General features: G+C 36.1%; 1 protein-coding gene across 1 annotated transcript in view; it reads left to right on the top strand.

The window, feature by feature from the left end:
- LOC138710387 (uncharacterized) overlaps positions 1–18,832 on the top strand; it is a 96,147-nt gene extending 77,315 nt beyond the window's left edge. Inside the window, exon 4 of the mRNA XM_069841269.1 lies at positions 18,352–18,832. Within this exon, the coding sequence (XP_069697370.1) occupies positions 18,352–18,582 (231 nt within the window). The 3' untranslated portion in view covers positions 18,583–18,832. The remainder of the gene's footprint in view (positions 1–18,351) is intronic.
- Positions 18,833–19,631: the final 799 nt, after the last annotated feature.

Here is a 19,631-nt window from a genome sequence, read left to right as displayed (position 1 = left end):
ACAAATACGGTCACAAATCTGAATAGTAGTTTTTAATCATTGCTCTTTCATTTATTAACCTGTATCGTGAAGAAAATGGACTCCAAGTATTATAAATATGTTTTCTCTCATTTGTGGAAATTTTCATTTCTGGAACAAGTGAGTTATGACTCTAACCGACTCATTTGATCTTGAGCATAAAACTCCTGAACTTCAGTAACTATATCTTCAAATATTTATTGTCCGTATTAGGTACACTTATATTACAACATAATATTCTTTACAACAGCAAATTTTTCGCTCAGAATGTGAGAAAGAACTTTCTTAACGCTACTTTAGAAACACCTGGGGGAGTCCTATATGGTCCTAATTTGGAACAAAAACGGACTTGATTTTGAATAATTTCGAGGGAAAAATTGTTCCGGGGCTGGGCATCGAACCCTGGACCTTTGGTTAAACGTACCAACTCTCTACCAACTGAGCTACCCGGGAACTCTACCAGATACCGATCCAATTTTTCCCTCTTTAACCACAGACCTCAAAGTGGACTGACAACCGTCAAGCAACCAACATTGAGTGCACACTAACTTTGTGTGACTTAAAGTGTGGTTTTCTGTTAACGAACAGTGACGTGTATTATGCAAATCAAGCTTTCAGGTATTTTGTTTGTTTTCACTATTACCCTTCATCTTTTGCCGGTATATTATTTTCTTTTCTTTTAGGCTCCTTTAAATCTACTTCCTTTAAATGCACTGCTCGATTCTCTTATTTTTCTTTTAATTTTTTTTCTTTTGTTTTTCTGCTTTTCTTTTCTTTATGATTTTCACACTTCTTTTTATCTTCTGTGAGCAAGTTCTGCATCCTGTCAACTGATGTAGTTTCACCCATGTGTGGAAAGAGATATCTCCATAAAATCTGTCATGGGTGGGACACACGATAATTACGAATAATCTCGAAAACCTCTTTGTATTTATCTGAAACACTGGCTTTATAATGTTAATGAGGACATATTTACTTATACATAACATGACTTCAATCTTCAGCTTTGCTTTTCTAGAAACAAACTTTTCAAGTTATTTTGTCACAGGCGGGACATAGAAACAAGCACTACTTTATCTATTTATTTATTTTACTTGGTTATTTAATGACGCTGTATCAACTACGAGGTTATTTAGCGTCGATGAGATTGGTGATAGCGAGACGATATTTGGCGATATGAGACCGAGGATTCGCCATAGATTACCTGGCATTTGCCTTACAGTTGGGAAAAATCTCAGAAAAAACCCAACCAGGTAATCAACCCAAACGGGAATTAAACCCGCTCCCGAGCGCAACTCCGGAACGGCAGGCAAGCGCCTTAGCCGAATGAGCTACGACGAACAAGCACTTCAATATGCACTAATTTTAGGAAATATGCCTACCTTCCAGAACAAAACATTATTGTGGCTGCAACAGTGCATCATCTGCTTTCATTCATGAAAATAAAATGGCAAACAAATGCAATAGGGAGCTTTAACTTATACAGCAAACCTAATACTAACTTACAGTGCAGAATCTAATTGAGGCCTGCAAGTTTCCACTTACTTACTTGCTCGCAAATAGCTTTTAAGGAGGCAGGTTCATTGCCTCCCTCACATAAACCCGTCATCGGTCCCTATCCTGTGCAAGATTAATCCAGTTCTCTATCATCATATCCCACCTCCCTCAAATCCACTTTATTATTACCCTTCCAGCTACATCTCGACCTCCCCAAAGGTTTCCTCTACTCTCTTTAAACCGTAATTTCTTGATAAATGGTGAACTGATATCCATAATTCTTCTTTCACAGATAACTTCCGTGTTTTCTCTTCCAAAATCTTCAAAATTCAATGTAATATAAGATGTTTGAAAATTTTGTGGTCAGGCTCACTTTGCCCAGTTGTAAATGTCAGGCATGTATGCACTTTAAAATAAAGCTCCGGTAATGACATCTTTTACTATCATCTAAAGAAAACATGATGGGATTGTGAGCAGGATACAAGGTCCGATTATTAATTACAAAAATACTGTATCTCTGTATTCCTAAACACTCGTATTTACAGTGACAATTGTAAACAAATCATTGCTCGTTATATAATGTTTTGGATAATCATACTCTTTTCTTGTACTTACCGATATTGTTGATATGCCACGTAAATTGACGGTGTCACATCTTCTCCGGCTGTCATGCAAACAAAAGAAAAACAATGCTGTAATGATTACTAGTGATGTAAATAAACGATAACAGGGGATATTAAGTTAGACAAATCAAACCTGATAGTACAATTTGTGCGGTTTATTAACCCTGCTGTAGGGTAAGGGGGGTACATTTTCGAACATAGTACAATTCTGAACGCACTAAGATTTTTTAACATTTGCGAGTTTAATATGTTCGTAACTCTCCCTAAGTTATATAGCGTCGATAATCAGTCTTCTATAGGTTTTCCTCCTGAAAAGCTGTGCTGTAAAGTGTTACTATATACCACTAATAAATCATTTTTCAAATAAAGGTAAGCACTTTGGCTACAGAATATGCTCTGTTTTAATTACTATGCTAAATAAATAATTATTAAGATATTTGCTTTGTAGAGTATTTCATTCTAATTTGAAACTATCGAATAACAAAATAATTACGTAAATATAAGACCAGAGGTAAAAAGTTCATAGGTAGAGCAGAAAATGTTAGATTCAACAGTGTCATCCTTCGTAAGACAAAGCAGTCATCTCCTGGTGTATTTGAGGACTATACGCTATTTTAATAAAGGAACCAGGACTTGACCCTGGTATAACTTACTCGATAAAATTTTTCGTAAACAAAACAGCTGGAACAAACGTTCTTCCATTACTCATGCTATTAACACTTCGCTATTTTGAAGACTTCTAACACAGTGTAAAATTATTTTATAAATTACCTTGCCCTTCACCCCCATTCCACATAGACTATGTAAATTAGGCCCATATGACGGCTGTAATTTTGTCCAATTCATTAGCGTGATCTTCAAGAAGGATTTCTGCATAGCTTTTAATATGATGTACAGTAAAAAATTTGTTTTAAATATTTTAACTGCTGTATATGACATACGGAATTACTCAGATGGAAGTTGGCATGTAGCTCAAAATCATAAGTGAACTTGTACCAATAACGTAGTTGTACACAAAAGAACACAATATTGTACTGAAGTTGAAAATAATTCCTTATCTCTAGCATGTATTAATAATAATAATAATAATAATAATAATAATAATAATAATAATAATGAGACAGCTACGTGAGAATCGAACTCACGACCAGCGTCCCGCATGAAAGCAGATCGCACAGGCTCCACGGAACATTGAGTGACGTCGCGCGGTGGAGAGAAGAGAGAGGGTGTATTACGTCACGCGACGAGTCTGCGCGCGCAGCTGCTACTTAACGCAGTGAATGTGGAACGACCTTCCCGACTATTCCAGAAGTCTGTCGATGTAGAGATATCGAGATAATTCTCTACACACCTGTAGAAAATTCTCGCAACTATGATTTTGCTATAAAAGAAGAAGCACCAGCGAACTCGAGCAGAGTTTCAGAGTTTTCAGTTATTCAGTCAGTGAGAAAGCCAGAGCAAGCAAGCCAGCCGGAGTTCGACTCGAGTGTGCGTCCGCATCTGCGTCAGCATCCGAAGGCCTAAGTTCGAGTGCAGTGGACCGCAGTTGGAGGGACCTGAGTTCGAGTGCAGTGGACCGCAGTTGGAGGGACCCGAGTTCGAGTACAGTGAACTGTCTCTGAAGGTCTGTGGTTCGAGATACCGTGAACTCGAGTGACTGAGATAGAAGAACTGTGAACTGAGAACTGGTAGTTCTGATTTGTAAATAGTGCTTTGTAAATATTAGTTAAGATTAACAGTTCATTGTTGTGCGTAATAGTCCAAGTCAATTGTCATTGTCGTCGGTGGAGTGCTATAACGAATACTGTGTGAGTGAAGATCCAATTGTTGACGAGAGCGTTTAAGGTGAATTGTAGAAAGGAATTATTGTTGTGACGAATAAATTACATTGTTGTTACTAAATAAAATTCACAATAATAATAGATAGTAATTGTAAGTCTAGCTTATTCTTTACTCTCACACGACGAAACGATGTGACGCCAAAGCAAAATAAAATTGTAGAAAAAGCGAAATATTTCTAACATTTTCCTCATAGCCGTTTCGATCACCAAAAACCTCACAAGATTTCTCGGGTATTGAAGCTCGGCCTGATTGAAGGAAGCTTGTCATCACACACGAGCTAGGCCTTAATAACTGAAGATGAAACTTTCGTAAATACATTTAATTTAGTGCGGTTACACCCAAACTTCTGTCCTTCATACTCCTAAATTCGTATATTGAAATGTACGTAGCTATAGTTCATTAAGGAAAGTTAAAATCTCAGATGATAGTCGAGAGTAACCTGAGAATATTAAGAGCTGATGTGGCCTTTCTGATCTCAATAGATTGTGTACTACAATAACTAAATTATATCGTCATTTATTACGAGTAATGTAATACTATATTAATTATAGTAAGATTAATATAAGTATGACATATAGTCAAGTTAGAAAATATTACAAATACGCCACATAATGACTTTGAACAGCCAGTGTGATATCGCAGTCCAGATCAACTACTCGAACTCCTTGAATAACCTTCAGCAGAGAATGTAAAAAAGAAAATTATAGAGCACGGAAAACAATGAAAAAGAAGTGACGCACATTTATGAAAAACTTGTGTATGCATTATATACTTCTGTTGCTCTTATTGCATACACAGTTGGAGGAAAAGAGAGGTCGAAAATCTAATATTTATAATTTCGTATATAAACTAGAACTCTTAAATACATCTAATACCAAATATACTCAGACATTTCCCTAATGAATTCTAATAACGAACTCTATATACAATCACGTATAGTATGTTAACTTGTCGTCTATATTTAAGACACAGCTATGTAAAATATTATGTAGCATTAATATACATTTTTGGGAACTCAATTAAAAAATGCAATTTTCAACCTGTTAGCAACAATTTCCGATTGATCCCCCCTCTATTCTTTTTGTGTACTTAACATGGCGTTAAAAACGAACACAAAACTCGCATATCTTCTTTTTTTCTTCTTCTTCTTCTTCTTCTTCTTCTTCTTCTTCTTCTTCCTCCTCATGGAATTAGGCCTTTGACCTGTTTCCACATCAAGAGATTGTATCTTTCCATCTTGTAATTGGACGTCCTACTTTCCTTTTGCCTCTAGGTTGATATTGAAGTGTCAGCTGTGGAAATCTATTATGTGGCATTCTTTCAATATGTTCTAACCAGTTAGTTCTTATTTGGTTTATTCTGTCATTTACGTTGTATATATTTAATTGTGTTCTTATGTCTTTATTATGTTTTTTGTCTAAAAGTGTATAACCCGCTACGGAACGCAAGAACTTCATTTCAACTGTCTCTATTTTTCTTCTGTCTGATCTATTAAGTGTCCAGTTCTCACAGGCGTACGTTAACATACGTACTGCCATTGTTTTGTAAAATTTTAGTTGAGTGGTTCTTAATGTTTTATTTTTTAATGTTCTTCTTATTGTTCCACACATATTATAGAATCTATTTACTTTTATATTGATATCATTTTTTTTGGCAGTACGATACATTGCATCCCAAATAGTTAAAGTTATTTACTTGTTCTATTATTTTTTCCGTTAATCACTATTTCGCATCTCAAGTGGTTTGTCCCTTCAAAAGCCATAACTTTTGTTTTTTGTTCCGAAATTCTCATATCATACTCGTTAGCTATTTGAGTTAATTTAAATATAGAAATTTGTAACTGTGTTGCTTAATATTACTTGGTCGTCCGCAAACAGTATAGTGTTTAAGGCTTTGTCATTTATTTTAAAATGATTACTTAATTGTTTCTGCCATTGTTTAACGACATCGTCAATATATATATATATATATATATATATATATATATATATATATATACTAAACAATGCTAGGGACGTTGGGCAGCCTTGTTTGACACCTTGATTTGTTTTAATTATTTTATTACTATCATTGATTGATACATTTGTAGCGTAATATAGGCTCTGGATTGCTGTTGTCAAATTTTCTCGAATGTGTAAACTATAATGTGACTCCTTTATTCAAGGAGGTACGTATTTCGCTATTAAAAATTTAGCAAAATTCAAAATTAGCAGAAAATTAATTCAGGCTATGTAGAAATTAATTCTACATAGCCTGAATTAATTTTCTGCTGGAATGTTGTATAGTCATTCTCATTACACAACACTTAAAGTTTAATAAACAATTTTTGAATCCATATATTAAGGGTAATGCCTTATTATATTTTTAATAATAGAGCGCAATTTGTGTATGAAAAGATAGTTTCTCTGATATCTTTTACAGTTTTTAATATTTTCTGCAACAGTAACAAAATAAAATTAATGTATTCAGTAATAAAATCCAATATTCAAAACATCTTGTTTTACCTCAATAGAACTACAAGTTGGTCTGTTGTTTATGTGTATTGTTTTTAGGTATAAACATTTCATAATAAAATCTCCATTATACTCATTCTACGGATTTTTAACCCACTTCACAGCTTAAGCAATACATTAGGCAGCCGTGGCGAAAATGTGACTCACGAGCACATTGTAACTATGCATTTCTCTTGCTTCCTACCTCCTCCAACCCCCACCCTCTCACTCACTGCAGTCAAACTCCATTCCATTTGTATTTGTCTCTGACTTGCGAGTGGCGTATCGTCGCAATGTCTCTCTCGAAACCATGTACAGTCACGGAAGAAAAAACTGGCCGATGTGCAGCAAAACTCGTAATGTTACTTATGCCGGTTTTGTTCTGATTATCACAGTATAGAGCATTGGTCCCCAACTCAGAGCACTGTGTCGTCATCAAGCCTTGCTCGCTCGCCCGCGGAAAGTCGTAGCAGGGCAGGTAAGACGTTGAGCGGCGGGACCAAAATATGAATTTACTGCATAGGTTTATGATTGTTTTCTGATGAAAAAAGATACGGGCTGAATAGAAATAATTAATTTGAAAAAAAAAAACATTGTAGCCTATTTTCAACAAAGTTAGAAGTTAATAAATTTAAAATTACTTTTAGAAATGTAATACACATTTCATGTTATTTATTCGAGTAATTCATGACAATTACTGTAAATGTGTAAACTGCTTCTGTTAAGGAAAATATTGAAAAAAACACATAAAAATCCTAGGAATAATAATGCAGAAATTTAACTCCATTCAGTCCACTCAACACTGGAATTAGCACTGATTTTTCGGGATTTGTTTAATTCTCTTTTCCCTCAGCAATTTTTCAACGATTGGAACTATTGTTTGTATAGTGCATAATGTGACAGCACATTTTAAGTTGTGATCCGATAATTGGCTTCCATGACATGGCTTGTTTATCTTCATCATAGGAAAAAAATTACTGTTCGCACAGATGGCCTACGTGAATCCGAAAAATGATGTCTGTACAATCGGGGAAATCTAAGACCTGGAAAGTTCATATAAATGTCAGATAACTTCTTTTGTTTTGATTTTTATCCTTCAATTCACTATCGTAAAGTAAATCAATACGTTCTAATTAAAAATATACTAATTGAAAATCAGATTGAAAATTTTCCTAGTCTTTAAATCTCGAATCAAATTTCTGGTGCAGATCGTCATGATGTGTGAATATATTCTTCGAAATCCAAAGTCTTAAGAAACTAGTATGCCTATATCGTTGTTAATATTGAAAAATGTGCTGTAACTTATCCTTTTAGTTAAGCTAACGTTCCATAATTAAAGGTGGTTTATATTAAACGCCTTCACTCTGTCATATAACTGTGTAATAATCTTGTTGTTACCATGTAGAAAACAATTTAAAGCATTCAGATAATTCCATTAAGAAGGCAAAGTTCACAAATCCATTTTTTCATTCTTCACTTATGATACAGACTTTTCTTCTTCCTCCGTGAACGATGATGTTTCCTCCCTCAGTTCAAAGAACCTATTCAATAATTTGCCACGACTAAGTCACCGTACTTTACCATAATATGACAGATCGCCTTACTCGCTATTGCATTCATCAAGAAAGACTTAAATTGACAATGAGCGAGACTTTTCGATATAATTGTGTTGGTGGCTTTTCCAACTGGACTACTTCTATAACACCATTTTGATTTGTTTTGCACATGATTTCTGTTGGTGTATAATGTAGTGAATATAAATAACTTCATGGGATACATTAATGCTTTTCACTTCGTCCCTTAGAGAGATTGGCTTTCGGAATGGTTTTATTTACATTCTACAGTATTCTGTAGGTTATGCAGAGCCGGAGTTAGGTAGGCCTATAGTGCCGCTCCTAGGCAGTGCTAGATTTTGCCGTCCCCAAATCCCACAAACAGTTTATGGACAGCTATTATACAGGTGACGTTCAGTTAAAGGTATTTTTAAATGAAATGTTACAATTCAGAAAACAAAATGTTAAATATTATGATTTATTTAACGACGCTCACAACTGCAAAGGTTATATCAGCGTCGCCGGATGTGCCGGAATTTTGTCCCGCAGGAGTTCTTTCACATACCATTAAATCTACTAACATGAGCCTGTCGCATTTAAGCACACTTAAATGCCATCGACCTGGCCCGGGATCGAACCCGCAACCTTGGATATAGAAGGCCAGCGCTATATCAAGTCGCCAACCAGGTCGACTTCAGGAAACAGTAAATTACTGAAATCAAAATACATGCATCTTACTTGTGAATTATAAAGACTTTCTTCGGACTTTCTTCACAGAGAAGGCAATGATGGTATTATCAAAGTCGATCTGACGAAGCATATCAGACTCGAAGCAAAGAAACATAATACTTAAAGTTATTCATTGTTGAAACAAAACTTATTTTTGAAAGGCAGGCTGTGGTTTTTTAAGCATGGTTTCTGTTGGTGTATAATTTTTACTAGGATTTCTTACTTCGACAGGAGTATAAAATAAATTGAAAAATAAACTCCAACTCTTTACAGAATAAACCTTCCAAACCGAATTATATAGTGAGCATACTGAAAAGTGATTAAATAGTATTGTTGATGATATAGGCCAGTGTTTCTTAAACTTTTTTGAAGTGGGGACCACTTTTTTAAGTCAGAACAGTTCCGAGGACCACCTTACTCTTGTTCCCTTTGAAAGCAAAGCATATTTTAATACCAGTATATTTTAAAACTGAATTAATTAATTAAAATTAATTTACTTCGTTTAACTTTATATTAGTATTAACTAATTAAGTTTATGTTAATAGAAAAAAAAAATCATTTTAGATTTTCAATAAAGCAAGGTATTAGAGTTTGGAAAATAAATAAATAAATAAATAAATAAATAAATGAATAAGTAAGTAAGTAAATAAATAAATAAATAAATGTTAGTATTCTCATTAATGAGATGGATAAGCCTGTCGATTCTTGCGCAGTTGTTCTATATTTTGATATTTGCTGGTAAGCTTAAGTCAGAGATCGTTACATACATAGAGTCGATTTCGGTACTTTGTTTTTATTAGAGTTAGTGATGAAAACCCTTTCTCACACAGATACGTAAAAGCAAACTGAATTATAATCTGTAAAGCACCACTGTACAGTTCAATATATTCTCTTTTCATTTGTGTTGAGGTCCAGAAATTAACCATACTTTCTGCTTGGAATTTCATTTTAAGTCGAGAGTTCAATTAACTGTTCTCTTTCACTCAACGAAAGTTTGTTATTTTCAATATCAAGGGATCGCGAACCTATGAAAATTCGTCATATTTACATGGAAAATAAGTTTCAAATTGTGACCTCAGAGTTTCAAGATGCGAACGTATGTCATTGCATAATTTTCTTTCCAATAACGAAATCATTTTCAATCAAAGAAGACTCTAGGGTTGGAAATAGTGAAAAAAACTCTGTTTTACGGATCTGACCCACAAACCAAGTTTCCTCCCGAACACTTTTTTCTCACACAGTCAAAGAATTACCTTGTAGAGAGAGATTTAGTTCGTTTAGTTTTGAGAATATATCTGGAAGATATTCCAATGTACTTAGCCACATGTCGTCAGCTGATGTGCGGGGAAAAGATGGCGAGAAACACAATGCTCATAGTGCTTTAAATCCCTCTTTTTTTGCTGAGAGTAGAGTGGGAATTCGGTAGACAGGTAGGGTAATAAATTTCATAAAATATCAGTACTGGGAGTAAAAGTGAAAGGTGACTGTCATGTGTCATTTCCAAACTCTGAGATTTTCAGATAGTGTGATACGCAATTCGTTTGAATTTGATTTTTTCTTCTGTCCTTTTTGAAGAACCACAAGGGCAGACCTCGGGGAAACAGGTGGTCCAAGGACCATAGTTTGAGAAACGCTGATATAGGCTATTATATTGTGAATGTAACTGAGAGTTGTGGTTACTATTCATAGCGATAAATAGCTAATAAACAACAATATGCAATTTGATTTTCAACACTGCATTCTTGTTCATACAAGCAGTTAAATTTAAGCAGTTTCATAGTATAATAATGTTATACCGGCATTACAATATAACTATGCAGCTGCACACTTTCCTTTCACTCTTGCCACGACCGCGACAATGTGATAACAAAACAATATCTGACTTCCACAAGGTGTTCAAGAAGAAACTTCAGAAAAGATTTACCAACATGTGTTTTAAAAATAAATTTCATTGTAAAATAAAAATGAAAAAGGGAGAGAAAGAGAGAGAGAAAATGCCGCCCCCTGGAAATTGCCGCCCTAGGCAACTGTCTAAGTTACCTAGGCCTGAATCCGGCACTGAGCCTATGTGTATATTTGCAACGTTTGTTGTGTTTTAGTCGACATACAGAAAGTTGTTTTGCCATTGGTTTTGCCATTGCGGGTATGAGGAATGTTGTTAATGTTATTTTCATCCCCTCTGTTCGTCTCTCTTCACTCTACAGACATACTATGTTTATGGTTTATGGTTACTGTATATTTCGTGTTCTTTCTAGAGTCCTAGGCATGTGAGCCTTTCCAGCCCTACTAACAGAATTTGTCTATAAATAGCCACAACCACTACGAAAATCATCATTAGTATTTCAGTTCCATAGATATGGACGTCAAAGCCTATGTAATTGCACTGCTCGAGGAAGGCCGATTTAGCACGGCTCGAGCTGGAGAACGCTATAGAGTTGCGACTAGAACAGCGTCCAGGTGGTGGGCGCAGTATCAAGAGCGAAGTTACATAACTCGTAAACCTGGTAGTTGAAGACCCAAGGCATCAACACCACAACAAGATCTTATGTTAAAAGAACGTTCGAGGCGCTTTCATTTTATAATTTTAAAATATTTGTGGCCGGCAGGGAATTTCCTGCTTCCAACAGAAAGCTAGTAAAAGGCTCAATAGTGCTAACGTTGTGCTGAGAAGAACAGCGGTGAAGGAAGTTCTGACTGAAGACCATCGAATTGATCGTGTCACATTTTGTCGAATTCATACAACTATCCATGGAAAGAGGTCATCTTTTTGGATGATGTGTTTATGAACTATAGCAGGCCAGTGCACGTATATCGACCGAAACAATCCAAGAGATTTGACCCTGAATATGTGGTCCAGAGACAACGCAGTGGTCGTTTGTCCGTGTCGGTGTGGTACGGATTTCTGGTTATGGTGGCGGTGCACTATGGAGGATTCATGGGCATATGAATGAGCCTCAGTACACTAATAAACTGGAAAATGTGATGCTACCTAGTGTTCGTGTGTTTAAGGCCGAAAACAAAATAAACTTCCAACATGACTTGTCTTCGGTACACACATGCGTCGCCGTGCAGCGGTGGTTCAACATTCACAGGGACGATGTCTAGAGGTTCCATGGGTGCCAAGAAGTCCTGCTTAAATTCCATAGAAAATGTGTGTACGGAAGTGCAACGCAATGTTAAAGTGTAACTACAGAGTCGGTGTCCTAGGATTGCAGATGAATTGTGGAATCTCATTGCAGATGTTTGGGATGATGTTGCATTGTCAGATAGATACAGTAGGTCTACAGCCAAAGCCTTGTTAATTCTGTAAGTAGAAGAATGGATGCAGTGATCAATGTTTATGGACAGGCTATTAAGTCCAGAAGAAAACTGTTGTATATAACTAGAACTACATAGGTAGAAGAATATTTTAATTTCTGATATAAAGAACATTCAGTATTAATTATTTTACTTCAGGAATGTATTTTTCTTTTCTTTTTTTAGAACAAAAATAAACACTGTGGGCCGTATTCATAGACATTCTTAGCGCGAGCTTTCGGTGAATGATCAGCGAACTAACGTTTTTCGTATTCATAAACCAGTGTCAGCGATATGATATATGATGATATGATATGATATGATATGATATGATATGATATGATATGATATGATATGATATGATATGATATGATATGATATGATATGATATGATATGATATGATACGATACGATATATGATATGATATGATATGATATGATATGATATGATATGATATGAATCCTGTTTAGCACGCTCGTACCCCGGGCTAGCGAAATGTCTATGAATAGCACCCTGTAGCTTTAATAATAGAATAAATAAATAGGTTCTAGTAAACACTAAAATCACTTATATAATCACACGTTTTCCTAAATTGCACAAAAATTATTTCTAACTAACAACTGTATTTGTGTTTCTCTTCCCTCATTACTAATTGTTTACCGAAAGTAATTTATAGGTATTTATTTATTTATTTCAATTTAACTGAATGTTCACTTATATAATTTGTATTGGATTACCTTAATCAATTTATATTTATTCTACTTTAACTAACTGTTCACGTCTATATCATCTTACCATTAAGTTCGTATGTATTGTATCTATCTCAATTTTGTTTACTCTTCGTCGTATGTTTTGCCAGGAAGATATTAAAGTAAAAATAAACCATAAATAAACGAAGTATCGTATGTCTATAGAGTAAAGAGAGACGAACAGAGGAGTTGATAATGAAATCAATAACATTCCTCGTACTGGTAAACACAATTAAATAACAAATTTCTGTACATCGACAAAAACACAAGAGTTTCAACCTTATAGAATGTGAACAGAAACAGTACGAAAGCCTTTCTCTCCTAGTCCAGCAACTTCGAGTAAACAGTACTCTGTACTGTGATAATCACAACAAAACCGGCATAAGTAGCATTACGAGTTTTGCTGTTCATCGGCCAGTTTTTTCTTCCGTAACTGTACCTCTACAAAAGCGAAAGTTCCAAGTAGGATGGGAGGACGCATTTTTTGCTGACAATATGATGAGAATATTAAATGTATGATTTGTTCACAAGTATTACGAGGAAACGGTTGTATAACATAAAAAGGCATTATACTACATGTTACTGATGAAACATTAAAAGATTAAGTTATACCTCCGTGCGTCGATCCTTTTCAGCAGATGTACGAATAATGCGGGTAGATCTTCAATTTAAACTCACAGCCACAGATTTACAACGTGATGTTAAATGAGAGCTAGAGACTTGAAAAATGTTGAACTTTTCAAATCTTTGCCAAAAAATAAATATCCGAAGCTTCGTTCTTTCGCTGCCTCTGTTGAAGCCATGTTCGCTACAACTTACGTTTGTGAGAAATTATTTTCAACAATGAAGATAGTAAAAACTAAATTTAGATCACGACTAACAGACAAATACCTTCGTGATTAACTACGACCGGCAGTAAGTAACATAATTCCTGATTTCGAAATTCTGTCGCAGAGACATTCTGAAGACAGTTAAATTTAGGTTGTGATAATGTGTCCTATGTTTTCTTATTCATTTCTTTCTTCGTTACACGTACGAAATATTTGTTTGTAACCTTATACTGTATAAAATTATATTTAAGTGCTTGACGTAAAGAAAATGAAAATCAGGTAATAAGTCAGACAGTTACTTCACTTCCCCTTCGCGTGTCCGCCTTCCTCTATAGGTGCTATGCACGTTGCAGGTTACACAGTGGCTCGGCGTACAATCACATTTTCGCCACGACTGCATTAGGTACAATGCATTCTAGTATTTTTAAAAGCATTACCTAGGCCTCTTTAAGTACGTGAATATCGTATACTTTCATTGAATTCGTGTTGACCACAATAACTTCTTTTGAATGTCTAGTCTAGAGTTTTGTAAATATCTTTACAAAGGTGGGAAGAATCCAGATTTTACATTGATTATGATTGATGATGGTAATCGTGATGATATACTCACATACACAGCTCGTAGAATTTCACAACTACCTTGAATGAGTGCCCTATAATCACAAAGTTTATTTCACAGCCTACCTCGGAATCAAGAAACTCTACGAGAGAGAAACGAGCCAGCTATCGTAAAATATTAAAGTTGCTTGGCCTGAAAGGTCACCGCCATCAACACATCGACAATCTCCTTCAAGTTCTCATAGGGGCACCCCAGTCATCACTGGGTGTCCTTACCCATCTCTTGGGAGGCCATCATAGTGGCGGCACGTCAAGCCACTCTTCCGGAGGACATCACCACGCTTCTGAAGGACATCCCCATGCTTCTGGAGGACATCCCCATGCTTCTGGAGGACATCCCCATGCTTCTGGAGGACATCCCCATGCTTCTGGAGGACATCCCCATGCTTCTGGAGGACATCCCCATGCTTCTGGAGGACATCCCAGTCACAATCCTCACTACCACGGTTCAGGAGATCATCCCGGTCACACCCAACATCACCACCAACACAGTTCAGGAGGCCACGTTGGCCACGATGAACATCACCACCACCATGGTTCAGGAGAGCATCCCCACCACCATATATCAGAAGGGCACCACAGCTTCCATCCTCATCACCACGATCCAAGACATCATAGTCCATTTCTAGGAAACCATCCGCATGATATTTTTGGAGGACATCCGCATGACATTTTTGGGGGGCATCCACATCACAACTTTCCCCACCTACCTTTTGGACATCCCCATCACGGTATTCACCACTCACCTGGAGGTATACCTCCGATCCCTAATATTTTCAACCCTCTCGGCCTTCCCTTTTTACCTCACCTCGGGTCAGCTGGAAATGCTTTCAATATCTACGATATACATGCTATTGGAAATTATCTCGATTCGCTCTTCAGATCAGTGAGTCTTGGAATAAGAGCGCTAGTAGATATATTATAGTTAGAACTTTAAGTAATTATAAAAAGACATCAAGAAGTGAATTGCTACTGAACATGTTGAACATCAGACTTAGTGCCAACAATATTAAGAGTAAATGGTGCTGATATTGTGACTATAAATTCATCGCCTTCTTCATTTGTGACGACATTTCAACAGAAGAAATCACAGAGCAAGTTACATGATTGTGAATCGTCATATCGTTCGGCGAATTCGATTTTGGACATTCTAACATGCCTTGATGAGAGTTAAGGTACGTGAATACCACATTCAACGGTTGGCTGGCACTCTATCTGTATGCGTGCACTTTAAACATCACAAGTCATGGCTTTAAGCTCACCCAACACAATCGCACAAATTTAAAAGTTCACATTTTTGCTTTTAAAAGAGAAACAACACATTTATGCACTCATTCTTCCTATTCTTTCTACATTACGGTAATAAGTCTGTGTGTGGACCAAGTCCACGGATATCTATCATATATGAGACAATTGTTGCGTTTATTGCCGATCTTTAGATCCATGAGCTAATTACAAGTCTGTAATGTATTCCAACGGTTTGATTTCTGTCGGATAACACTTAAACGTTTACATGTTTGGAGTCGAGATATGTTGGTGCACCAAGAGGCTAGGAATTGGAACATTCAAACTAATAGAAGACACAATTCTTCATCTAGTCGCAACTTCCAGACCTTTGGGGAGGCCGAAACTTAGATGGGAGGATAATATTAAAATGGATTTGAGAGAGGTGGGATATGATGATAGAGAATGAATTAATCTTGCACAGGATAGAGACCAATGGCGGGGTTATGTGTGAGCGGCAATGAACCTCCGGGTTCGTTAAAAGCCAGTAAGTAAGTAACTAAGTCGCAACTTCAGGAAAAATCCGTGTCCATTCACTCTTTTATGAAATTAAGAGCCAAGTCTTTCTCTGATCACATGGCTGTAAGCAATGAGATCAGGAGAGTTTTAGAACCTTACCATCCTGTGTCTGATACGCATCAATGGCATATAAACGATGGCTTCATCTCTGTGATTATGTATCTGAATTGATACAACTGATATAATTTCTTTATATTCTATAATTTATATACAGTAATTATGATTATACGATCGCTAAGCAGATTCTTACAGATATTCGTTGTAAGAAAGAATTTACAGGATACTATTGATTGCTTTACAAATTTTAGGTTGGCTTCATAAGGGAAGAACTGCCACTCGAATTTGTATAAAAAAAAATCACAACATAATGTTTGACCTAAAATAATAATCCTTTTAGAGAAAAGTAAATGTTTTGAAAGCATAAGCAAGAAGTTAAAATCTTCTATTAAATTTAATTAAATTAATACACCTAAACCAACAACAAGAATAATATTTCATTCCAAATCTGAAGTATCAGAAAAGATATTGTATTTTCAAGTTGCATGCAGACAACCACGATTTTAATATTCATAAAAAATCACAAATAATAAAAAATATATTCAAATTCAGAATACAATGATTCTTGTGGCTTAACACAATGTTATTTTATGACACACGCTTCTATGCAACAAGCACAACACAACGCATGATTGTTTCGCATGTGAATCTTTCTGTACTTATTTTTCCTTCAAATATACAATATGGAAAGTGCAAATCTATATTTCAGGTAAAGCTTCCTGTGAAGCAGTATTGCGTAATTTCAAGGGAAAAATTGATCAGGGGCCGGATATCGATCCCGGGACCTTTGGCTCTGAGCTACCCAGGAACTTCATCCAACACCGTCTCAATTTTTCACTTTACATCCACATATCTCCAGATGTCAGAAACCCACATCGAGTGCATACAAAACCTGTGTGACTTGAAAATTGTGGTTGTTCTTCTGTACTTTGGTTTTCCTGAAATAATTATTTTACATCATAATAACATTTTTGATCACATTATCTTTTAAACACACATAAAAATACACGTTTTATAAAGGTTTTTGAATTAGACTTCTCAGTTCCAATATAGAAATTTTATATAAAGTTTCTGTCACGTTTATGATACAATAATATAATTTAATATTCCAATAGGCGGGCGGGCGGACAGACAGACAGACAGACAGACGATAGATAGATAGATAGATAGATAGATAGATAGATAGATAGATAGATAGATAGATAGATAGATAGATAGATAGATAGATAGATAGATAGATAGATAGATAGATAGATAGATAGATAGATAGATAGATAGGTAGGTAGGTAGGTAGGTAGGTAGGTAGGTAGGTAGGTAGGTAGGTAGGCAGGCAGGCAGGCAGGCAGGCAGGCAGGCAGGCAGGCAGGCAGGCAGGCAGGCAGGCAGGCAGGCAGGCAGGCAGGATAGATAGATAGATAGATAGATAGATAGATAGATAGATAGATAGATAGATAGATAGATAGATAGATAGATAGATAGATAGATAGATAGATAGATAGATAGATAGATAGATAGATAGATAGATAGATAGATAGATAGATAGATAGATAGATAGATAGATAGATAGATAGATAGATAGATAGATAGATAGATAGATAGATAGATAGATAGACAGACAGAGAGACAGACAGACAGACAGACAGACAGACAGACAGACAGACAGATAGATAGATAGATAGATAGATAGATAGATAGATAGATAGATAGATAGATAGATAGATAGATAGATAGATAGATAGATAGATAGATAGATAGATAGATAGATAGAAAATTTAACTTTTTTATCTGCCCGTATCAGAACGTTTGCTTTTGAGTTTTTATAAAGAATGGTGTAAAAAAAATTAATTTTTAAGTTTTTGCACGAAAATATTCATCGGGCACTTAGGAAGTTGATAGTAATAGATTGTCTGTCTCTGCGTCTTGATTATATCACTAATTTTCATAATTAAAACGAAAATAGTATTTCTATTGAACTCGATATTAGCACACACTTTGTCCTCAACGCATTCAACAAACAGTTAAAAAACTGAATGAATGTGAATAAATTATTTTAGAAATTTAGGCCTAAGTTCCCTCATTGATTCCTATCTCTGTTCCCTCAAGACCTATTACTTCCTTTCTCACATAATTTTAGTAGGTCTAAATCTTTTTTTTTTAACGTAACATTATTTGAACAAAATATAACAAGTGTATATCTTAGTGTTCATCACTACAAGGCTTCTCATGGCTTGTTTTGTTGCAGATCCCCATCACGACGCTGAACGCTGTGAGCGCCTTGCTGCAGAGCACGAGACCGATTCAGCGGCCCATTAGGCCCTACCAAACTCAAGCCAGCCCCGTGCAAGCGGCTCCTCCTGCTCCCGTCCAGGGTTTCGCCGGGCACCACGGTTTCAGTGCTCGCGGCTCTCCCACGAGAGGAGCAAGAGTGGCACAAGTCTCTCCGGCAGCTGATGGCTCGAGCTTCAAGATTTGAAACGTTCCTACATTGAACTCAGTGCGAGCGATGGACTAGGCTACTTGATTCATTCTCAATCTTAGATACATAATCGAGTGTAAGAGTTAATGTTTGATCAAGACTATTCCAAGTGGAGGAGTATCATCTTCCGGCGGTGTAAACAAATTCATTCTGTAAGATTGCGTTGTTACATCTCAAAATCACGTCTCCTGCACATGGAAGTACAAAATTTTGCAATGTAATAAATATTGTAAGAAAACAAATTGAATTATTTAGTGATGTGGTTTATTACTTTAGTCTCTGAATATTTTCAACGAAATCTTGTGAAGACAGCTAAATCTAGCGATTTCCTGAAAATATGACAGCAATTAAAGAATCCATAACTAATCTCTTAACGCCAAGTATTAACAAAGAAATTGCATTCCCCGCTAAAGCAATTAACGTAGGGCAATCAAATTTATATTATTTACCAGGACTTGCATGTTCATTGCAGATTATCTTATTCATGTGCATAAGAATACTGTAAATTTTATTAGTAACAACAATGTAATTTATTCGTCACAACAATAATTCCTTTCTACAATTCACCTTAAACGCTCTCGTCAACAATTGGATTTTCACTTAACACAGTATTCGTTATAGCACTCCACCGACGACAATGACAATTTACTTGGACTAGTACGAACAACAATGAACTGTTAATCTTAACTAATATTTACAAAGCACTATTTACAAATCAGAACTATCAGTTCTCAGTTCACAGTTCTTCTATCTCAGTCACTCGAGTTCACAGTATCTCGAACCACAGACCTTCAGAGACAGTTCACTGTACTCGAACTCGGGTCCCTCCAACTGCGGCCACTGCACTCGAACTCAGGTCCCTCCAACTGCGGTCCACTGCACTCGAACTCAGGCCTTCGGATGCTGACGCAGATGCGGACGCACACTCGAGTCGAACTCCGGCTGGCTTGCTTGCTCTGGCTTACTCACTGACTGAATAACTGAAAACTCTGAAAACTGCTGTCGTTCCTTCGCGACCGTAATTTATAACTACAGCGACGTAGCCT

This window comes from Periplaneta americana, chromosome 12, assembly GCF_040183065.1.
Source record: "Periplaneta americana isolate PAMFEO1 chromosome 12, P.americana_PAMFEO1_priV1, whole genome shotgun sequence".
Taxonomy (NCBI): domain Eukaryota; kingdom Metazoa; phylum Arthropoda; class Insecta; order Blattodea; family Blattidae; genus Periplaneta; species Periplaneta americana.
This window is presented reverse-complemented; position numbering and strand designations above follow the sequence as displayed.